This window comes from Lathamus discolor, chromosome 6, assembly GCF_037157495.1.
Source record: "Lathamus discolor isolate bLatDis1 chromosome 6, bLatDis1.hap1, whole genome shotgun sequence".
In the NCBI taxonomy this organism is placed as follows: domain Eukaryota; kingdom Metazoa; phylum Chordata; class Aves; order Psittaciformes; family Psittacidae; genus Lathamus; species Lathamus discolor.
The window spans coordinates 69,039,269-69,063,276 of record NC_088889.1 but is presented as its reverse complement, the minus strand read 5'-3'; the positions used below and the strand labels follow the sequence as shown (position 1 = coordinate 69,063,276).

The following is a 24,008-nucleotide window of genomic DNA, read 5'->3' as shown; positions in this document are numbered from 1 at the left end:
AAAGGAGACATTTAATGCCAAGGTGGTGAAAATGCTAGGGGTTTGAGGAAGGTTTTATAGCAGTATGATGAAATTTGGAGAGCATAGGATGGAATGGTGACCTTGTGGCATAGTTATATTGCAGCATCATGTTTATAGAGACCATGAAAATACATAATAAGGACTGATTCATTGGCAGGGGTTTGTACCAGTTTTTCTTTTGGTTAACAGAGTTTTTTGGAGGAGTGGGGAGCATTTAATTCCTTAAATGTGTTGAAACCTTATCTTAGCTGCTAACATTACAATACCTTATACCCATGCATTTGCCTAAAATTGAGACGGCTAATAGTTTTTAAAGTTATCTACATAAATTCTTTTAGCCCAGACTAAGAGAACCTCAGTAGGCTCCTCTCTCCTCTAGTTTCACCCATTGTCTGTCTGTGCTGGATCTGTCTGCTTTAGCTGCAGAAGAGGAATTATGGTATTTAGCTGTCTTTTGGCAAGTTCTTTGCCATGTGATGACAGAACACTCTCTGAGTGTCCAAGATGAATGTGGCTTTATTAGGAAAGGGTAAAGAGCAATTAAATGGAAAACGTACTCAGGAGACACTGGCTATTGAAATATCTCTAGTGATCTTTTTTTGCATCTTTCAGCATGTTGCTGACAAGTGCAGGAGTGAGCTGGGAAGCTTGCTAAGAACATGATCTTGACACTGAAATCTGGCTTCAGTTTCCCATCACATTAGATAGAGGATCACCTTGGACTTCTCATATGACCAGGTTATTATGTGGATCTCAGTGTTGAAAATATCCAGAATTTCAGAAGGTGAACCATAGGATTTAATAAAATGGTCATTTAAACAATCAGTCTTGTACCATAGGAGAGCAGTGTTACCATAATTACTTGGGAGATTTATGCCCAAGGGAATGCTTAAACCTGCAATATTCAATAGATAAACTGCTAGAAGCTTACTTGCCTTTTCTAACTATTTTTAAGAAATTCAATGTCTTTGTTTTCAATCAAATACCCTAAACGGTACGCACAGATTGTCTTGGGCAGTACATAGTACTTGTAATTTAAAGTGGGTTTATAGCAAATGTTGTGGACTTCTCTTCAGGATCCAGGTTGCAAGTATGCTACAATTCAAGTCTAGCTCAGGATGACTAGAAAAAGCACTGTGGGATTTCAGAGTGTAGGTCTGTGCTTAATGTGAAGTGCAGACGTCACAAGATTATGTAGCTTTGTCTAACAGCTGAGAAGGCTTTGAATAACAGCCACATGTGTACAAGCTGTAAGCCAGATTCTCTGCTGTGATGCCAGCCCCTTTGAGCCATCTGATGGTGCAATGGAGCTGAAAAGTGGCTATGTAATATATCCCTATCTTCTGCTCCTCAAACACAGTGCAGTTCCCAGCTGCCAGAGCATTGGCATACCCTGCTCTCTCATACCAAAGGCTTAAATTCCAGAACAGGGACTCTGTCTGGGCCTACAGTGTAAGTCTGCTAAGGAGGATGTGATTAGTTGAAGTGTTTCCACCAGTATATTCCCACAGTGCTGTTTCAAGTACACTGGGACCAGTTTGGGTTCAAAAAAGGGAGTCACTACTGATGTCCTCCAAATGAGCGTCTCAGTGAGAGAACCTGTAGCTGAAAATTTACACTTATTCTTCAGCCAAAATAACATTAGATTTCACCTACAACCTTAAAAGTTCACGGCTCGTATGAATGTCCTGCAAAGCATTTGCTGATTTAGATTTGTGCCCGAACACTGGGTTGACTTACCAATGCTGAACAGGTGGGTTTCTTCATCTGGCGTTCTGCAAGGTAAAGTGTGAGGTTTGCTGATGCTGACAGAGTGATCACAAGTTTTTAATCTCTGTATAACAACCACCATTCCCAATTCACTATGTGTTGGGAGATTCCCCCTTTCATAGTGAAAAAGGGAAAAAGAACTTAAAAGTGAAGCGCTCTGGTTTAAACGCCAAGAATTTCTTGTGAAAAAAACAGTTTAAGGCTTCTTTTTTTTTTTCTTTTTCTCAATCTGAAATCTGAAAAGACTATCGTGTCTCCTTGTGAAGTACTGAAGTAGTTGCATTAGTCTTTTTACTATGTGGGGGGATTTGTTCTTAAAATGGGACCATGTGGTCAGTGTTGCTGACTTTTAGCCTCACAGAGGTGCATGCCACAAGTTTTCATTCTTGCTTGTTTTGACCTAACAGCCGAAAGTGAGTAAGGCGGTGAGTGTTGAACTGGACTGATTCTCTGCTACAGTCTGGAGCATACAGTGTCCTCCCAGAGCATCTGCCTAGAAAATCAGCTTTCTCTCACTTTGTGATGGTTGGGATAGTTTTTTCCAAAGTTCTGATCAGGAGTTCAAACCTTAGTGTGGTATGTTCACATGGTAACAAGTGACCAAGATACCACAGTTGGGAGAATTACCCTTTTCAGATAGTGTTGTTTAGACTGTTAATCTTTATAATATAGAATATCAAAGCGAGGTTGGATGGGGCTTTGAGCAATTTGGTCTTAGTGGAAGGTGTCCCTGCCCATGGCAGGGGGTTGGAACTGGATGAGCTTTGAGGTGCCTTCCAACATAAACCATTCTAGGATTCTATGATATTAAAATTTTGCTGAGCTGATGCATCATGGATGAACAATGAGACTGTGTGCTCCAAAACTTCCCCACTTTCCAAGGTAAACCACTTTGGACCTTCCTACAGGAGAACCTCCCCTCAGAATGTGCTGTGATTCAATGTCCCCCCATGTGTGGGTCTTTGTCCATCTCCACGACCTGCTCTACCTGGTATCAGCCCTGCTAGCACATTCTGCTCACAACCAGGATCTGCTGCTCTATGTGCCTCCGTGTCCCACAGCCACTGCCCATCACCCCTCTTAGCTTTGTGACAAGACTGAGACAAAGGTTGCTAATCCACAGAAGCACTTGGATTTCTCTACAAAGAGATTCTGTGCTGTTCCTGCAACTCTCCTTGCACAGAGCCAGTATGGATTTAAGGAGGCTTATTTGTTCTCAGTGCTAACCCTGGTTATTATGTGTTTGTACAGTTAGAATAAACTACTGTTCTTAATCCACTTTGAGCACCACTAGTTTAAAAAGGTGCATTTTTATTTTGTTTGCAGTGTAAGGACAGGTATAGTCTTACCTGAACAGAGAGGTGTTGTGTTTAGTGACTGAGCTAGGCTAAGTCTGGTGCTTACTGTGGCACCAGAAAAAAACATCCTGGACTTGATTGCACATCGGTAAATAACGGAAATATTTTTTGAGTTATAAATAGCACCTACTTATTTTTCATTAAATATGGAATCATAGAATGGGAAGGTTTGGAAAGGACCTGAATATCATCTAGTTCCAACCCCCATGTGGTTTGGGTTTTATTTTAAGGCCTGTCCTATATTGCAAAGTGGAGGTTCAAACCTGTGGTGGTTATGCCCTGTATTGAAATGATGCCCTGTGGTTAAGGCAAATGTCTGGACAAATTAAGGAACATGCATGTATGGGTTAAATAGATGTTAGGAGCATAAATGCCTGACCAGTGGTGTGGAAATTTCCTCCAGATGCTTCTATTTTCCCCCCACCTGATCCCCATTTCTTTTAATTCTCTGTTATTGACAGTGGTCTCCACTGAAAGAGTTAAATCTCTCTGGGAAGTGACTACTTCTTTCAACGAGGATACCAGACTTTGACAATGATCCGAAAATACAAGGGCCATCCTCTGCCTTATATGGGTTAAGGCAATTGAAAGCAAGCTCATCAGAAAGTGTACAGTAGAGCTAATAAATAGCAGGATGAGCCTGAGGCATCTCACTGAAGAAAGATAACAGGTAATTACCACTCGAAAGATTTTACAGCCTCTTCATTATTTGGACTTAATTAACTGAGAGAGGCAAAGTATGATGAGGTGAATCTTTGCTTTAAAGAGTCCCTGTTCTCTGCAGGGGAAAACTGTTCAGTTGAATGAAGGCTATGCAGATTTATGTGCATAGATGGAACAAAAAGGGAAATACAAGAAATGGAAGGTGAAGTATCCCTTTGCAAGGTTTGGTTTAGTGATACCTGGTTTTGCTTGCCTTGATTTCCAACTCAGCTGAGTGAACACAATGTTGTTTCCTGGCTTTGTATTATGTATTGCTGGAGTTAAATTATTGTAGAGGTTTAAAACTACCGTTGGCTATAAGAAACCCCATACTTGTTTGGTTTTGGATTTTTCTTTTTTTTTAACATGTATTTCAGTATATATCTAAAACTGTCTTTTCTCTGCAAGATCTCAAAGCCCTGGGTTGAGGGTAGGTTTAGTCACCAGTTAGCAGCTTGAGGTTTGCTTCTACATGGAGATCTTAGGGCAGCTTCCAGTGCCTAAAGGGGGTGACAAGAAATGTGGAGAGGGGCTTTGGACAAGGGCCTGTAGGGACAGGAACAAGGGGGAATGGCTTTAAACTGGCAGAGGGGAGATTGAGCTGAAATCTTAGGCAGAAGTTCTTCCCTGTGAGGGTGCTGAGGCACTGGCACAGGTTGCCCAGAGAAGCTGTGGCTGCCCCATCCCTGGCAGTGTTCAAGGCCAGGTTGGATGGGGCTTGAAGCAACCTGGTCTAGTGGAAGGTGTCCCTGCCCATGGCAGGGGGTTGGAGCTTTAAGGTCACTTCCACCCCAAACCACTCTGTGGTTCTGCATCCTTGGAGAACCGGTGGGGACCCGGCCATGGGACTAGGCCTGTCTCGGGCTACAAGGAGAGCTCTTGGCAGTCCCCGGGGACTTGCCCTGGTTGGGTGTAACCTACCCATAAATCTAACGATCAGGTGAAAACCACGTTTGACTGCAAGTCAGATCCACAAAGTACTTGATACTGATGGAATCTGTGCATTTCACACCTAACGTTTAACATCTCTCTAATCTTTTGACCTTTAACAAAAAACCCATTCAGCCGCAACTGTAACTGGGCATTTAAAGGCAGCCGCAATGTCTTCACACCCTTCCTCACGCTTACCGCTGTATTCGCCTTTTAGCTTTAAGGGAAGAAAAGAGTTTAAACGGCCGTCTTCTGTGGAGAGCTCCCCCCAAAGCAGCTTTCTCTGGATCTGTGGGGAAGCTCCTTGCCAGAAAAAAAAAAAAAAGGCAAAACCAAAAACAAAACGATGGGAACGAGAGGGAGAGAAGAAACCTCCTGCTCGGTGCATGGATTCATTTATGTGATGTGCGAATGGCTTGACGCCAGCCGATTGCCTTTCCGTAAGTGAGGACCCCGGGATAAGCTGTGGCTTAGCTTATGGTACTTCCCTGGGATGCAAATTCTGCTGCTGGAAGTCCGGAGAGAAAAGGTGTGGGGGGGGAGGGGGGCCGGGAGAAGTGGGCGCAATTTATTGCTGCATCTGCCTCCATCAATTTTAGGCAAAATTTCCAGTGGGAAGGAAGGAGAAAGAGACACATTTCAGGTCAATAGCTTCAATACTTAACGCAATCACGAAGTAGCCGAGACGGAGGGGTGGGTGGCGGTGGTGGAATTAAGTGCAGGATGGGAACCACGTAGGTGTCTTGTGGTGTGTTGGAGAAGCGGCACCGCTCGCTCCTGTCGTGACTTAAGGGCTTTGGTGTTTTTTTCCCCGCTGAGGCACTGCACGAATGGGTGTAAGGGCAGGAAACTTGCGTATCGTGTGGGAAGGAGCAGACGGGAGTGAGAGCCGTGTCAATACCCTGGCACCGCCACCTCCTCGCCTCCCTTCGCGTATTCCCTTATCTGGAGGGGGAGAGCAAGGGAAGAAAGAGAAATCAGTTGCTATTCTTCTTCTGTGACAAAGACATTAAGGCTCGTTCGGGTTCTCCGCAAGTCGCGGGGGGAGCCGGAGCCCGACGCAGCCTGGGGGGGTTCCCCGCAAGCGCGAAGCCCCAAAGGGCCTGCTTCGGGAAACGGGGCGGAAAATCCCTTTTTGATTTTGGAAGTCCATGATTTCCTCCTCGCAATCAACCTGCAGCCAGGTGCCTGTCCCTAATCCCTTAGGTGCGTGCTCGGGACTGTGCAGTTTGGTGCAGAGAGGGGTAAGAAGCTAAGAAGGAGCTCGGAAAAGTCATTTAATTAATTACTGGCTGTTAACTGGGGCGTTAAAACGCCGCCGGGGAGAGGGATCTTGTTGGTGTTCGAAAGGAGCCGTAACTCCGAACTAGGAGTTTCTCCCGAGAACAGGCACCTCCATCCGACATCCCCCCCCCCCCCCCCCCCCCCCGCCGTGGGAAGGGTAGTATCAGGAAACGCGGCTTTAATGTCACGACAGACGGCAGCAGCGGTGTTCAGAGGAGGAAAAACTGTTTGAAGCCCGAGCCATGTTTCTCTGTGGTTTTCCCTCTTGTCCAAGCGCAGGTCTTGGCTCCGGTCCCAGCAGAGCCTCCCTCCCGGGCTGCGGGGGTCGGAGGCAATCTCTTGCCTTTTCTGGAAGTAAAGGAGATCGATTCCTCTTTTCCAGGGGTAAAACTTCGATTTCACGTTTCAGTGCCGATGGAGAAAATAAAATAGCACTTAGAAAAGGCTGTGAAGAATGAGTTTTGTTAATTTTCGGTGTGTGTGAACCCTGTGAATCTAGAAGAGGTTTGGGTGTCTTGACGACTTTTTGAACTGCTGTCCTATCGCCTTTAATTCGGTCCGTGCCTTTGGAGGCGTTAATGTGACCTGAAGGGCCGCATAACAGAGCTAACCACCCTTCTCTGGCTCCCAGCAGATTGTTCTGCGGCTGGAGAATACGCTGGGAGGGAAATGCTGCACCCATCCATTCACATCCCCAATAAAAGCAGCTTCTGTGTGAGCCCCTCGATTTCTGATTAGACCGGGGAGAGGAATACATGGTAGAACAGAGGCAGAAGAATATATTTGGGGAGCAACAATCTGCACGCACGTTGTGTAAGTGTAAAAACAGCTGCATGTGCGTATGGTAATCGTATACCTATGGTATATATGTTTGAATATGGTCGAAGCAGCAGCATAGTAAGTTACTAGTAGCTGTGCTGTGAAAGTACTCTGAGGCTCTGCAGTGAGGCAAAGCGTTTTCAGTTGGGAGTCGGCGTAATCTTTTCTGCAAAAAAAAATTGGTTTTCAGCGTTCTGCTTTGCTAGCCTAAACATCCTGGGCTTTTCCCTAATTGCTGCAGGTGAATTTCGGGTTCCATCCGCAGTGACCAGGTGGAATGTCAAGGGGTTTGGCTAGATTCTAGCAGGCAGCTGTCTGCAGTGGAGCAAAGCCTTTCAGTCCCTCCGGAAGCTTTGCAAAATTGCCTGTGCTACTGCGACTTTTTGATTTACTGAGTGCGCTGAAACAAGCGTTAGTAACCCGTAAAATCAAGGACATACGAGAAACGCGTGTGGCCCTGGCGAGATGAGCCCCACTCCTCTTCTCCCCTTCCCCCCCCCCCCCCCCCCCTTCCTCCGCATAGGCGCACGCTTCGCTTACGTTAAAAACATCAAATACTCTACGGAGAAGCTGACGCTAGCAGAGAGTATGTGGTGGAACAGCAGCTCTGACGCTGGAAAACCAAGGAAGGTTGCTTAGGGAGCATCCCGGTTTCCCAGCGTGCTTTTTATATTTTTTCAGCGGGAACAAAGTTACCTTGTGCTCCGCAAATGTTTGAGAATGCCCCTCAAGTAGCAAATAACGCTTACGAGAGGTGATTACGGGTGAATTACTTGGTTGCAAAAACGATTATGAGTTAACATCTGACTTTCAATGATGGGTAATTGCTCCCTTTCTTCCTCCCCCTCCCCCGCCACCCCCCCCCCTTCTCGTACATGAATGCTTTGATGGGTGGGGGTGAAGAACACCAGCAACTTGACTGCAGCTGCCGTCATCTTTGCTCCCACTTAATTTTTCTTAATAATTTTGGTGAAAGCGAAGATTGCCTTATCTTGTGTATTGTTTTAATTGAATTAGGGCTGAAAGTTTCCTCCCCCGAGGCACAATAAATAGGCGACAGTGTTGTCTGGTGCAACGAGAGCAAGGAGGGCACAATTAAAATGTATTTACGTGCTTTACACATAATGAACTTCCCTCTCTGTATGTAGGTATGTGTTTATATATATAAACATAGTCTTTATATATATGTAAATATATTATATAGAAATGTATTCTTTATATAAAATATACTTTATATATAAATCTTTATATAATTATATTCTTTCTATATATAAATATATTCTCTCTATATATAAAAGCTATTATAACATCTGGTCCACCTGTGAACTGCAGAAATGCATCAAAAAGAAAAAAAGGGAAAGGTGACTTACACTCTGCAATAATGGGGAGAGGGGTTGGAAATGGAAGGTTTCTCTTGTGCTGGGTGCAGTAGTACGTGTTTCCCACATGTTCCCTCTAATTACCAGCAAGAAAGTTCTTCTATGGGCTGGGTGGATTTGGTTTAGTGATCAGCCCCCATCTGAGTCACAGGGACCACGCAATCCCACTGCCGCGTGAGTGACAGCTAGCCGGCGCTCTGGCTTCTGGTTGTCCCTTTAAAATCTGAAACCAAGGGTAATGATTTATCAAACTCTTATTATCAAGAAAATGTCAAACGAAGGGCACCTTGCTATGCACTGACGCAAACCCAGTCTTTCCCAAGGAAGTATAGAAAGCTTTGTCCTGAACTGAGCAAAATCCAGTCTGGCAATTGCCTGTACTGCTGGTTTTACCTCTGCCGAGTGGGTCTGTGGCGGTTTGAGACATGGTAAGTGCTCGGTTTCTTTTCCTTGAGATCGAGAAGGGCTGGAGGGAGGCAAGAAGCAGTGCCATAGAGTGAGCTGTCCATGGTGTTGAATGCGGAGTTGTCCGCGGTGCTGACGGGAGCTGACTGCAGACTGGAGCAGGGCTGCTGCCGGGGTAGCGGGAATCGGTGATACCCTGAATTTCACTCGGATGGCGATCGAGTCCTTGTAGATCTTATTCCTGACCCTGGGAGAGCAGGAGGGAAAACTTGGAGCAGTGACGAGTAGTTAGGTGACACCGCCTTCTAAAAAGAAGCTGTATTTGGAAAGTTAACGGTAAACTGGTGGGAAAGGCAGGGTTTGTCTGTAGGTTTAAGGTATTAAAACAAGATGCATTTTAATTTTAAACTGAAGGGAAAGGTGGGGGATGACTGTGGGAGTGTCATCAGAAATCTGTTTAATTAGTATGGAATGCTTAAAATAAAAACAATAGAAACTGTAGAGATCTGTGTGTTGAAAACATTAGAAACAGAATAGGGAGAGTGAGGACATAAGAAACAGAATAGGAAAAGCGAGGACATTAGAAACAAAATAGCGAAAGCTGGCTCTTATTGGTGTGAATTCCGCTCTGTGCTGGGGGGTGTGTGTGTAATATTTTCATTTCTCTGTCTTGCTATTGGGTTTTGAAGGGTGGCAGCCAGCTCAGAACTGCTCAGCAGCACTATTTTTGCTTGTTTTTTAACATCTCCGGCTCCCTACAAGACAGCTTGTCTATTGCCTAGATATAATTTTTATTTTTTATTAAAAAAAAAAGGGGGGGGGATGTGAGGGGGGAAGCTGCTGTGCATTGTTGAATGACAGAAAGGAAATGGGGCGTAAAATTAAAGAATCTTTCTACACTGGTGATAGGGAAGGGAGCATCCTGCAGCCGTGATGTGAAATCTAACGAGGTCTGGCAGCGCAGTGCTGTAGAAACACTTCTTTAAACTCGAGTTACAGCTTTGCAGATTCTGATGCGGGCTTTTGTTTGGTTGATTTGAGGGGGTGTTTGTGTACCTTACTGGTTATTCCCACAATATTAACATTGAGTGACAGAGCAAGAAGGTCGTGCTGGGGCATCTCGAAATTCGGCAACACTTTGGCATCCAGATTCTCTAGCGCACGCATTTTGTCCAGGACACAAATTTGTAGAATCTGTGCAGTCCTTATATGTATGTGTGTGTGTATATATACATATATTCCTTTTTGGTAAAATACGTGACGTTGTCATTCTAGGATTACACCAGTCAAAGGCATATGAGCAAGCAGGTTGTGAACAGCCCTGAAGCCGTTGCTCCTGGACCCCATGAAGGTGCGGGAGTTTTAAGAATCAGTCCTGAAAATGATCTGCAGAATGTCCCATCTCCAGCCCCCGCTGTGATGGCCGGGCTTTCCCCGCCGCTCTCTAACGACAGCAAAACAATTCCCTCCGAAGAAGCTAAACCAAACGATTTTGAAAGGACCAAAGTCGGGGTCTGCAAGCTCAGCAGCACCCCGGTGCAAACCAATTCCACCCTCCGGAGGGGATCTTTGGAAACTTTCCCATGCAAACACAGCCCCGGGGCAGGGCCAGTCGGGCAAGCTGCGATCCCTCACTGCAAAATTCCCACTTTGCAAAGCACCGACGGGGACGCTAACCTAAACCTTGGTAAGAGCACACTGGAGCAAAACAACGCCAAGGGCGCCTGGGTGACCTTGAGCCAGAGCACCGTGGTACTGGGCACAGATGGCAACACTTCTGTTCTTCCTGGCAGAGTGGAGGGGGTAAGTTGGCTCCTTAAAAGGTTTCTTCCCTCTTTTCTGGCCGTGGCAGTGAGAGGTCTTTGCCACTTGGCACCGATTTGGGGCTGGAGCGCTGAAATCGGGTCCAAATCAGCTGGGAATGGGGCTGTGCCGTGGGAAAGGAGGAAAAAGAAGGGGGGAGAGTGGATCTTAGTGGCAGCGCTGTACTCCTTGCGGGTGCTGGCGGTGCAAACGACAGTCTAATTCCGATGCGTTCACTGAGCCGTTCTTGTCGGTACGACCCGGTGCCGACCTGTGGTACACGCTGTGCGGCGACCGGGGACGCGTTCCCACGGGAGGCCAAGTTCTGTCCCCGCATCAGATGCCAAAGAATGCTCTTCCTCCCCTCACCCCCATCCGCGGGCTGCTCAAACCGCTGGCGGTAACAAAAAAGGACGGCGAAATAAATCAACCGAACCCCACAACCCGTTAAACCCCACCAGAGCCTGTGTGCCCCAGAAGGGGGTTGCGTGGTGGGGTGCGAGGCCGTGAAGGTACCGGCTCACACCGGCACTCAGGGTTTGCCCTGAAAGGGGAGGTAGGGATGGTGTTCATCCTGTAAAAGCGGTGTTTTCGCTTTTGTATGTGCCGGGGGAAAGATCCAGGCCCCTGCTGGCTGTGCTGGGTCCTCACCCGTCCAAGGGCACCGAGGGCTTCACTCCCCGAGAGGGCGATGGGACCCTCGGTGCAGCGGAGAATTAGGGGCTAGGCTACCCCCACCCCCTGCAGCCCCGTGCAGGCGTCAGCATCACCGCGAGATGCGCATTGCAGTGGCCGAGGTCTCCGTGAAGGGCCCCGTTGAGCCGAGACCTGCACGGTTCGCCCCGCAGGGTGGGAGGCGAAGCGGGGCAGCGGCACTAGCACCCTCGGGCCGCAGTCGCCGCTTTCCCCTCGCTCGGGAGCCGCCCAAGACGGGGCTGTGGTTTCTTCTGTGGAAAGCCGCTTTTCTGTTTTCGCTAGCGGAGAGAGTCTGTGGGGGAAGGGGGGAAGGAAGGGACCCTCGTCGCTTCTGACAGTGTCTCTCCCCAGGGCACCCGGCACCAGCAGCGCCGCGAGGCTTGTTTGCAAAATACGTTTCTCTCTTTTTATTTATATTTTTTATTATTTATTTTTCCCCTTTTCCCCTCCTTTTTAGGAAGACGATGTGGGGGATGAAAATAAAGCCAGAGGGAACTGGTCTAGCAAGCTGGACTTCATCCTCTCCATGGTGGGTTATGCAGTGGGGCTGGGCAATGTCTGGAGGTTCCCGTACCTGGCCTTTAAGAATGGGGGAGGTAGGATGGCTTTTTCCTGTCTCTCTCTACCTGCAGTAATGTGCGTGGCCGAGCCGGTCCCTCCTTCATAGTGGGGGGAAACAGGAGGGAAGCGGCTCCCGGGGGCACCTCCAGCGACTCGGTGAAAACCGTGCCTGGGTTTTCCTGAAGGTCAGCTCTGAAAATAGAGAAGGTCCGATAAGATTTCGTTAAGAGGCAGCGCTTTCCTTACAAAAACGCCTGGAAATGGTGCTAGCCGGGCAGGGAGGAAGAAGGTTGATTACGCGGAGGACTGATTTAAACGCTATCGGGGGGGGGGGGGGGGGGGAGAAGGAGGGTTGAGGGAGTGAGGGGACTGGGCAAAGGACTTCTAAGTGGGGACATGATGATCTTAAAGGTCATTTCCAACCGAGCTGTTTCTATGAAAGTCACAAGAGGATGTTTGAAGAGTGGAGACTTTCTTTTATTTCGTGAGGTTTGGGTGATTTCTTCTAAATCTCTAAATAACCTGGTTAAAAATAATATTTTGAAATATGGTGAATGCTGCTCTCCGGGATGCAGGAGAAGAAAAACTGGAAGGGGGGTTGTGCCTGGGTAGTTTTAAGGGAGGGGAGGAGGGAACAAAGTTTATTTGCGGAGGTTCCCCCGAGCAGAGGCTCTTATTTAAGCCGGGATCCGGCGGGTGTTGCCGTGTTCAATGCACGGCAGCTATGAGCGCAGGGCTGTGGTTGTTGAAAACTCTCACGTGGAGGCTGTGAGAGCGGTTTTAAACAGCAATCAATCTGTGACAACGAACAGTGAGGTGGCTTTTGTTTTCATAGAATCATCATAGAACGGTTAGGGGTGGAAAGGACCTTAAGATCATCGAATTCTAACCCCCTGCCATGGGCAGGGACCCCTCACACTGGACTAGTTCTTTTCCCTAAGCACTCTGAAATAGGATGTGTTAAAATACTCATTTAACAATAATATTGTCCCGAGGAGGTGCTGGAGATTCAGAAAGCTGCTCCCCCGCCCCGAGGCGGGGGCACAGGGAATCAGTAATCCATTGTGAATAATGATTGAGCTGCGGGTCTGGGCCGAGTTGTCGCCTGTGTCGCGGGCAGGAGCTGCCTCATCCGCAGCCCGCAGCAGCCGTGGGGTAGAGGTGCAGGCAGGGAGGCGAGTCCCACCGCTGAGATGAGTTCAGGTCGTTGTCTTGTCCCTGCCCTGCTCCTCCAGGTGCATTCCTCATCCCCTACCTGATGATGCTGGCTCTGGCCGGGATCCCCATTTTCTTCCTGGAGGTATCCCTGGGGCAATTCGCCAGCCAGGGCCCCGTGTCGGTGTGGAAAGCCATCCCCGCCCTGCAAGGTAAGCCGAGCAGCGTTTGGAGTGTCAATTTGCGCCTTCGCCTGCTTAATTTCCGCCGGTTCTAACCCCCCACCCCACCCGGGTTTAAATGAGTTAGCCCCGTGTCTTTGCCTGTTTCCCCAGGCTGTGGCATCGCGATGCTGATCATCTCGGTCCTGATAGCCATATATTACAACATTATACTCTGCTACACGCTTTTCTACCTTTTTGCATCCTTTGTCCCCGTGCTCCCCTGGGCTTCCTGCAACAACCCCTGGAACACACCAGACTGTAAAGATAAAAACAAACTTTTGTTAGGTAAGTTGGGACAGACGGGTTTTGCCTTCTTGCCCCTCTCCCCTTTTTCTTTATTTTCTCCTTTTTATTTCTTTTTTTGCCCCATTTCCTTTTCTTGCTTTTCTGTGCATTTTCTTTCCCCTCCTTTTGTTCCATTTCTTCCCCCACATTTTTTCTTGCCCCATTTCTTTTTTTTTGATACCACCAATACTCCTTCTTTTTTTATATATATATATTTTTTTTAATTTATTTTTTTCCCGTTCCCTCTGTCTGTGGTGGCTTTCTAGAGCTTTCTCCACCACAGCTGTGCCCCTGGGAGATGCCAGAGGAGACTGCAGATAACCATGGCCTGGCAAGCTTCCCAGCATGGAGGCACTATCTCTTCCCAAGCTGCTTTCATGTGGTCTGCAGCAAATGGGCTCTTCCCCACCTCTTTCATTTATATTTTTCCTCATCAAAGACAAATGGATTTTTTCAGCTATAATTCCCCCCCCCCCCAATCCTCGACTTGTGTGTTGCCCTTTTTGTTGTCATTTTATACCCAACCTGAAGAAAAAGCTCTCTAGACAAGTCATTTTTCTCTTCCTCCACCTCCTCTTTTCTTCCCAGATTCCTGCATTATTGGTGACCACCCAAAAATACAAATCAAGAACTCCACTTTTTGTATGAGTGCCTATCCAAACCTGACTATGGTTAACTTCACCAGTGAAGGCAACAAAACCTTCGTCAGTGGAAGTGAAGAATACTTCAAGTAAGATCTGTCTTGGTTTAAAGACATTATGTTCACCTTCCTCTAAACCCCACTTTAACAGACACCATGTCCCTGTTTGGAAGGCTGAAAATACAACAGTTATGGACAACAAATGATACCCATTTTTTAGGCTTAGGAATGATCACAGCTGAATTTCAAACACTGGGTTATTTGTGCTCTGTTCCTATGGTGCTTAGCTCAGATGGAGGGTTGGCTCTGGCATCTTTATCTACTACTGCAATGCAGATAAATAAAATAATTCATGGTGAGAATCACTGGAACCTTCTAGAGAAACCACTGAGAGAGCTGAAGCAAAACAAAATACTGCAGGAACTGGCACTGAATTACTGCCTGCAGTTGCTGTCATTAATTTTTATCCTTTTAATGATTTTTTCCCTAATTTCTTTATTTATTCTTAGGTACTTTGTACTGAAGATTTCAGCAGGGATTGAATATCCTGGTGAGATCAGATGGCCCTTGGCACTATCTCTTTTCCTAGCTTGGGTGATTGTCTATGCCTCCCTTGCTAAAGGAATCAAGTCATCAGGAAAAGTAAGGAAAACAACTGTGATTGTCCACTTGCAAGAAAGCAGTGTGCTGCTTGTAAGGAATCACAGTCTAGTTTAAGGCTGTAAATTACTGAAAATGATTTTCACTAAGTGGTTAAGTATTAATGAAATGCCCTTTTCCTGGCTATGCTTTCCAGTCTAGCCAAAACATTAAAACCGGAGAAAATTCTGGTTCAGCATTTGTTCCCTAATCTTCAGGAAGTTTCAAATGAACCCTTGAGCTGTGCTCAGCACTTGGATGGTAAAAGCAACCTTCCTTGTGCTGTGTGGTGTTCATTAGTTCCTGCAATCATCTCTCATTTTGCTGGAATCAGGGAAATTGGGTTGCAAACTAAGATGTTCAATTGTAATTCAAAATCGGAACCAAATTTAAATTGACTCTGGTGAGCATGAGCAGTGCTGTGTGTATCTTCTTTTCCCAAATACCCATGTGCCATGTTTCTACAACTTGCATAGGCCAGCTTCTTGCTCTGCTTCTCTGATCTCTCACGTCACATTGCCCCTTGCCCCTCTCACCTGCAGCTTTCTGCCATGCCCCCTCACTCACAGCCCTCTCAAGAGGGAGTGTGCTACTCACCGGAGTGGAAGTACAGGCACACAGACTGGCCAGGCAGCATCTGAGCAGGGAAACACAGCTTTTCCTTAAGCAGCAGCACTGATCTGAGCGTTCTTTTTTGTGAACCCTGCAGGAATGGAGTAGCTGAGCCTTCTCCATCAATGCTACTGCAATTAGCACGTAGGTTAAAATGTTAGAAGGTGATACAGCATAAATTTAGCTTATTCACAAAGACTAAAATAATAAAGCTGGAGAGAAATAGCTAGATATTTCCTGGGATAAAGATAGTGGATATGCAGAGGTAGCTATGAATTTTCTTGAGCTGGGCACAAGGATTCTCATTCCAAACCATCCCTTTGCATCTAGAAGCTGACAATGTCTATTGGGAGGTAGCTTGGGAATTGTCATTAAAATGTAAATCCAGTAAATCCAGAGACTCAGAGAACCAGGGGAAAAGCGTGATTCTTTACCCACCCCATCCCTTAATGTGACAAGAAAAATTACTTTGTGAAAGGCCAAAGTCAATAAATGGATGATGTACAGGAGAATAACTTGGGTTTAGATGTGGCAATAGATATTTCTTTCAGTGAGCCTTAGTGACCAAGAAAAATACTGACTCTTTGGGGTCAGGGGCAGAAAACCTCTGTTTCTGCATAGATGAGCTCAGTATATTCACTGCACATTAAAAAAAAAAACAACCCAAAAAAAAACCCCACACAGAAAGAAACACCAAAAAAAAAAAAAAATAATCCTCAGGGAAACTTCTTGAAGCAGGAAACAGAAAAGACAAAGTTGGGAAAGCAGTTTACAAAGTCACTGCATCTTGGACGTTTCTGGTCCCTGTAAGATTCAGAGGTTAAAGTGGAAAGGATTTGAAATGCTTTTGAGTGTACAGCTTAACTGGCCTTTTCATTTGACTACAGAGAGAGTTCTGCTCTGTAATAGATAATTATTAAGACATTAAAAGCTCTACCTCTGTTGTGTATTTAGACATCATGATGATAAGGTCTAACTGGGTAGTTCCACTGACTTTCCGTTTTTTGCATTGGGACCATTTATATTGTCATAACAATATGTAATGATTAAGAGATACAAACAGTAATAGAAATTATGTAGGCTTAATTAAATATGGAGAAATATATTGAAAAAATCAGGAATGTAAATGCTGTTGAATGGCATTATTCATTTAATTTCCACTGAATTGTGTTAGTTTTACTCTTGGCAAGAATCAAAAAGGATATTTTCATTCAGCTGTAAATTCCTGATGTTCCTCTCCAGACTTTCCTTTCTGCTGTTTCTTCCTCTCTCTGTCTAGAATCCCAGCTGTTACCTCTGTTGCTATTGATGTTATTCCTGTTTCTAGCAACAAGAAGAGATGTAAAACTTCAGATTTCCTGGGAACAGATTTCCTGTTGTCTTCCTAGTTTACCCCCTGGCTGCTGTCTCTGAGTTTGAGTAATCGCTTTCTTCAGAGAACAGTACAGCACTTGTATTTCCTCCCTCACTTCTCAGGGATCCAAATAAGCCTTTTCAATAATCTATTTTTCTTTTGTCTGCCCAGGTGGTGTACTTTACGGCTACGTTCCCCTACGTAGTTCTCGTCATCCTTCTTATAAGAGGAGTAACCCTACCTGGAGCTGGAGCTGGAATCTGGTACTTCATCACGCCAAAGTGGGAGAAGCTAGTTGATGCTATGGTGGGCTTCTTGTTGCACTTGTAACTCTGCTGGGGTGAATAAGTCATGCAGATCTCTTAGTGCCTGTTACAAGCATTTTCTGTGTGCAGAGGCAGGATTGGCATCTGTGCAAACTTGTTCCTTATATTAGGTGGAGTGGTGTTACTTGTGTTTGTTATTTGTGGATGATCAGGGGATTGGAGCACCTCCTGTATGAAGACAGGCTGAGAAAGTTGGGGCTGTTCAGCCTGGAGAAGAGAAGGCTGCGTGGAGACCTCATAGCAGCCTTCCAGTATCTGAAGGGGGCTTATATGGATGCTGGAGAGGGACTCTTCATTAGGGACTGTAGTGAGAGGACAAGAGGTAATGGGCTAAAACTTAAACAGAGGAAGTTTAGGTTGGGTATAAGGAAGAAGTTCTTTACTGTAAGAGTGGTGAGGCACCGGAATGGGTTGCCCAAGGAAGCTGTGAATGCTCCATCCCTGGCGGTGTTCAAGGCCAGGTTGGACAGAGCCTTGGGTGACACGGTTTAGTGTGAGGAGTCCCTGCCCATGGCAGGGGGGTTGAAACTGGATGATCTTAAGGTCCTTTCCAACCCTAACTATTCTATGATGGTTTTTTTTTCTTTTTTTTTTTTTTTTTTTACCATGTTTGCTATGTTTTAAAAAACATAACTTTTTTTTTTTAATGTATATTATAATAATTTCATTTATTTCACCTGAATCTTTGAGGAGGTGGAAAATAGGGAAGTAAAAAGGAATTAAGTATAGATTTTCATATGCTGGTGTCTGTTGGATGCTGCCTTGAGTTGAACAAGCATGTGAAGCTTTTAAGAAGTAATATAACAGACTAAACTATGTTTTCTGAGAAATGCTGTGGATGGGTGTGTTTTACACAATGAACAAAGATTGCTCTGAATAATGCATATGAGAGATTCATTTTAACAAAATGAAATGATACATCCCAACCTAACTCCACTTATACTGGCACAGAAGAGTTGAGTTCCCATTTTCATCATGTTGTAAGAAGCAAGGCTATGTGCTGTGTAGGAGGAGGCAGAATGAAGGGACCTGGTGACCGCCTTTGCTCTTGGAGCCTTGACTGTATGAGCTGGAGCTTCAGCTCTGCTGCCTCGTGTTTTCAGTTGGTTTCTAAGAAGCCATTTGTTGCCAGTGAAGACAGTAAAACATGTTCTAAAACCGCACATGGGTTTGTGTCTGTAGACTTAACTCATGGATCATGTATTTGTCTGACACAGCACATGAGTGCCTTTGTGACAGTCTTGAGTGTCTTGAAGCAGGAGTCTGGAGACTGAAGCCTGAGCTGGGAGTTAGAATTCAGGGTATTTCCCTTAGATATTTCAGAGGGATTTTTAGCAACACCACAGGAAATATATTGTATTTATTTATCTACTTTTCCCCTCTACAAAAGTTTTTCCTCTACTGATAGCATGATATCACACTGGTAGACTGATAAATCAAAGCTGAAAACAGTTTCCTGCATAAATTGTGCAGATCTTAATTCCCTTACTACCTCTGCAAATAATGGGTGTTTTGATCCTTTTTGGGTGGGAGTATTAAATCTTTGTGAACAGTACAGAAATGAATTTTGCATCCAACGTGAGTGGTTTTGGATCCCACATTGTGCAATAAAGAAGGTGAGAACTGCTGCCTTTTGCAAAATGGGGCTGTCTCAATACACTGAGTATTTATATAACCCTGGGTAAGTGACAATATTCAGGCAAGTGTCTGCTTTCACTTTTCTTTGCAATGTAACATGAATTACTAGATGTATATTACACTCAGATGAAAGACTGACTGTTTGCTAGCTGGTGACTTTTAAAGTAGCATTTAAGTAATACGCTCACACTGGTTAGTGTGTGTCTAGGTGCACTGTGTGTCTGTGCATATACCTGGATCTCCATGTCTGCAGTGTGGACTTGAGTGGAAAATCAGCCTTTGTAGGAAAGCTTGTAAATACAAATACCAATACCCTAAACATTTTGCAACTGATAAGTAAGACAAACGTCTTTGAAATTCTGGGGTATTTAGAAATGTAAAGGAATTTATGGCTTTGAAAAACTTTGTTAGAGAACGAAGAAGGCAGAGAGTTGTGGTCAATGGCGCAGAATCTAGCTGGAGGTCTGTGACTAGTGGAGTTCCTCAGGGGTCGGTGCTGGGACCGGTGCTGTTTAATATTTTCATCAATGACCTGGATGAGGGAACTGAGTGCACCCTCAGCAAGTTTGCTGATGACACAAAACTGGGAGGAGTGGCTGACACACCAGAGGACTGTGCTGCCATTCAGCGAGACCTGGACAGGCTGGAGAGTTGGGCGGGGAGAAACTTGATGAAATTTAACAAGGGCAAGTGTAGAGTCTTGCATCTGGGGAAGAACAACCCCATGTACCAGTACAGGTTGGGGGTTGACCTGCTGGAAAGTAGTGAAGGGGAAAGGGACCTGGGGGTCCTGGTGGATAGGAGGATGACCATGAGCCAGCAATGTGCTCTTGTGGCCAAGAAGGCAAATGGCATCTTAGGGTGCATTAGAAAGGGAGTGGTTAGTAGGTCAAGAGAGGTTCTCCTCCCCCTCTACTCAGCCTTGGTGAGGCCGCATCTGGAATATTGCGTCCAGTTCTGGGCCCCTCTGTTCAAGAAGGACAGGGAATTGCTTGAAGGAGTCCAGCGCAGAGCCACAAAGATGATTAAGGGAGTGGAACATCTCCCTTATGAGGAGAGGCTGAGGGAGCTGGGTCTCTTTAGTCTGCAAAAGAGGAGACTGAGGGGTGACCTCATCAATGTTTACAAATATGTGAAGGGTAGGTGTCAGGATGATGGAGCTAGGCTTTTTTCAGTGATATCCAGTGATAGGACAAGGGGCAATGGGTGTAAACTGGAACATAGGAAGTTCCACGTTAACATCAGGAAGAACTTCTTTACTGTAAGAGTGACAGAGCACTGGAACAGGTTGCCCAGGGGGGTTGTGGAGTCTCCTACACTGGAGATATTCAAGGCCCGCCTGGACAAGTTCCTGTGTGATGTACTGTAGGTTACCCTGCTCTTGCAGGGGGGTTGGACTAGATGATCTTTTGAGGTCCCTTCCAACCCTTGGGATTCTGTGATTCTGTGATTCTGTGAACTATGCTGTTTGGTTGTTTTGTTTGTGGCTTTTTAAAAAGACTTGACTGAGCATGTCTTTTCTTCTAATGGGAAAAAACTGTGTCCTCATGTCTAAATAGCCCTAACTTAGGCTGTGCTGTTTGATGTACACCTAATGATAGATATTTACCCTAATTTTAATGTAATCTCATTCATAAGTAGCACACCAAGCAACCCTGAGGTTCTTACTTCCGTGAAGATGATAAAGTGATACTTAGGGCCACTGGCAGATAAACCATAAGTGCCTGATGTAGATTTTTCCTCTTGATTTGTATTTTTGTTGCTGAATATATTTGAGCAGATATGTATCAAGTGACATAGTTTTAACAGTTGTGCATTCCATACACAGCAGAGGTTGTATTTTCATTTTATGTGGGCTCAATAAGAACAGTACTCCTCATCAAATCAAATGGGCACTATGGATTTCAGAGCCTGGATTTTGGTTTTGAACGTTCTCTTAATTGCTCTTAAGTTCATTTAAACTACTCTGTTAGTCATCTCACAGTAATATTTCACAATGTTGTTGATCTTTCTATCATTCTTTCCTGAAGCCAATGCTATTTCTTTATCCATCTTAGGTTTGGAAGGATGCTGCCACTCAGATTTTCTTCTCCTTATCTGCAGCATGGGGCGGCCTCATTACTCTCTCTTCTTACAACAAATTTCATAATAACTGCTACAGGTATGTGAGAATGAAATCCATTGGTCTTATTGAACAGGTCTTATCCAAAAATTGTCTTCCAACTTGCAGACATCTGGTTTGAAGGACCCTCCTCCTTTTCTCTCCTTCTTCCCCCCCCTTCTTTCCCATTTCTTTCCTTCTTCTCCCCTTTTTTACCTTCTTCCCTCTTCTCTTTTCTTTTTGTGTGAGGTTGTTGTTTTGGTTTTGTTTGTTTGTTTTCTCACTTCTATTTGTTTTGTTTCTTGAATCTTTTTTTTGTTTTTTTTCATGTGTGTGGTCTATGTTCTCTCCAGGTCCTAATCTACCAGTCTCAAGATGAGCCTTAGGCTTTTTATAGGTCCTACTTGCTCTTGATTTTCAGAACCAGCAGTTTTAGGCTGAAAAGCAACCTGTGAAGCTGTCAACAGCCATAGGCAGTGGTACGAAATCCTGTCACAGCTGCCAGCCTCTGCTGACCAACAACCTGTGTGTCGGTCACAAGCTGAAGCTTGTGCTTGTGAGACATGCAGGAATTTAATGTGCAATTTCCATAGATGTGATTCTTGTCTCTCCTAAATATTGTTTCTCCCTCCTTTCCCCCCCCAATTGCTCTTAGTGTGGTTTTACATGTATAAAGTTATTTGAAGTTGTGAAATTAAAAATTGCTTTTACAAAGAAATAAGTCATGGTTCTAGTGGCATAGTAGAGTTTTTCATCAAAAAACACATCAGGTAAATGTCTCAGAGGGAAAAAATAAAAGCAAGTGGGGTAAGTAGAATGCTTCACTGATATTTGATTGTCTTTAAAGCCAGTCTTGTTTGTACTGAAGCAAACTTCTACTGATTCCTGCCACAACAGAGCTGCTGATCCAGGCCAGCCAACAGCATGCATAAGACAGTCCCAAGGGTATGCTTAAAAACGTTCCCATATCCTTTAACATCTAAGTACTGTATACAAAATACCTTTAAAATGAAATGGGGTTTGGGATTTTAAAAATTAATTACAAAAACTTTTCCTGCTAGTGTTCAAAAGTAATTTGAGAGAATGAACCTAAAATACAGGTGAATAACAGCATTGTGTACTCAGTAACTCCCACCCAGCAGCCGCTTGGGTCCTATTTCTGACAAAGCTTGTCCTAGGTTTTGATTTATTTTGGTGATGAATTAATATATTCAGAATATCAGGGAAAAAAAAATAAATGGGAGAAGCCTCATGCTATCTTGTGCATTGATTTAGCAACGTTTTGTGGAGTTTGGGAAACGTGACTAGAAGTTTTGACTGAAACACATGGTAATGAAGTATAAAAATCTTACATGTCTAGTACAAAATGCATGTTTTACTTATGTTAGAAAGGGATATGGGACACAAGCAGAAATAATTAGCAAAACGTAGTTACTTCTAATGTTTTGAATTTTACAACACATCCTGAATGCTAGGAAGAAGCATGACTATTCTCTTTCAATGCTTATATTCCTAACATTCTAACACTGCAGATAAAATTGCAGTTTTCATTTACATATTAATTTTAAACACCATTAAACAATCTATAATTGCAGAAAATTTACAAACTTCACTTCATAATACATGCCTAAAATATTTTACCTAAAACTTATCAGGGCCTTGGAAGAAGGTTAACACATGAGGATTCCAAACAAAAGATTGTAATTTTTTTTTCTGTAGGCCTGAAGAATTAACCTAATAATTCCTGTTAAGAGATGGTCTGTTAGAAATTTCAGGAGTTTGCCAGCTCGGTGAGGTTCTTGGCAGCTTTTTGGGTTATGTTTCATTCTGTTCCTGACAAATAGCAGTAGGAATAAGTAATTCTAGACAACTTAAACCCCTCACAAACATTTAAAGCAAGTGATCTGTTTGTTCCTGAGTTGTACTTCTGGAAGCATGTATAGTGAAGAAAATAATAAAAAACCCATCAAGAGTGTAATCATTATGGATGGGGATCATGAGGGCTGGTTTCCTGGCAAGTGACATGTACTTACCCAGTGTAGTATGACATTCAGGGGTGGATTTCTTGAGATTCCCTTAACAGCAATGGATAACTGTACCAGGGAATCTTCTGTGGGTGAGCAGGCTTTTCAGTGAGTGCTGCAAAGTGCAGAAAGCTTAACCCTTGAATTTTGTGTATAAAGTACAGGAAAGATACAGGACAGAAATTATCTTACTTGTGCTGTGGTGGTTAGTCTGTATGTAATGTATTGAGCAGGTGCCCACATCAAAGAGTAAACCAGGGTATTACAAATCATGTCATCATTGCTGTCTCCTTTGGAGAGGGCAAATGCTGAACCTTCTGCATGGCCTGTGCTTTTCTGTGAGGGATTTGGGTGATAGGAACTTGCACAGCTGTTTACTGGTGCTGGTAAGATTTCTGTCATCTTTGATCGGCATCAAATGTGCCTCGTAAATGTAAAAGTTCCCACAGGGTGTGCGTGCTCATGAGAGAGACTCGTGAAATGTATATAAAACCTTTCCTTGCATGTATTGCAACAAGGTGACATGGCTTCTTGTTTGTTTTCTTTTCAGGGACACATTGATAGTCACATGTACCAACAGTGCCACAAGTATATTTGCAGGTTTTGTCATCTTCTCAGTTATTGGCTTCATGGCAAATGAACTCAAAGTGAATATTGAAGCTGTGGCAGACCAAGGTAGTGTACACTGCTGTTTTGTTATTTTGGCACCTGATGACACCTTTAGCTCTGTTATTAATGATGACTTTGACATTGGAGGTAGGAATAATGGCTTCAAAATGGATTGGGTTAGTAAACTAGCTGTAGGCATTTATGTACTGGAAAAGGTACATTGGGAAGTCAAGATATTACCTCAAGCCTCTTTTCAAGGCTCTTTGGAAGAAGGAAGCAAGCTGAGACTCATTTCAAATCTTTATGTAAATGACTCATGGGAGGTAGGGTGAGATGTTTCCTTCACGTAGTCTAAGGGATTATTGGCCTTCTCATTTGTCTCTGCTGCTGTTTGTCAAATCCTCTTCACGTTAAAAGTAGTTCATGGTGGTGGGAATCTTGGACTGAGAGCACGGTGGGCTTCACCTTGTGGAAGTGGGACAAACATGGTGTGAGAGGTGGATTGAGCTGAAAGTGGGAGCAAGGAGCTGCCTCCATGGGTAAGTAAAAAATTTCTGAAGAACTGATTAGGAAGTCTTGGTTAGTGAAGTGAGGTGGTTACTAGTGAGGATCTGAAAGGTCTGAACTGGTAGAGCTTAATGTGAGCTAGAAGTGTGACTGATGGAGGCATTGG

The 24,008-nt window shown here is 44.6% G+C and overlaps 1 protein-coding gene across 1 annotated transcript in view; it reads left to right on the top strand.

Moving 5' to 3' along the window:
* The first annotated feature begins 10,087 nt into the window (after positions 1-10,087).
* SLC6A5 (solute carrier family 6 member 5) overlaps positions 10,088-24,008 on the top strand; it is a 39,935-nt gene continuing 26,014 nt past the window's right edge. Inside the window, exons 1-9 of the mRNA XM_065686063.1 lie at positions 10,088-10,471; positions 11,625-11,763; positions 12,964-13,095; positions 13,219-13,392; positions 13,981-14,122; positions 14,542-14,674; positions 16,809-16,943; positions 20,659-20,762; positions 23,277-23,401. Of these exons, the coding sequence (XP_065542135.1) occupies positions 10,088-10,471; positions 11,625-11,763; positions 12,964-13,095; positions 13,219-13,392; positions 13,981-14,122; positions 14,542-14,674; positions 16,809-16,943; positions 20,659-20,762; positions 23,277-23,401 (1,468 nt within the window). The remainder of the gene's footprint in view (positions 10,472-11,624; positions 11,764-12,963; positions 13,096-13,218; positions 13,393-13,980; positions 14,123-14,541; positions 14,675-16,808; positions 16,944-20,658; positions 20,763-23,276; positions 23,402-24,008) is intronic.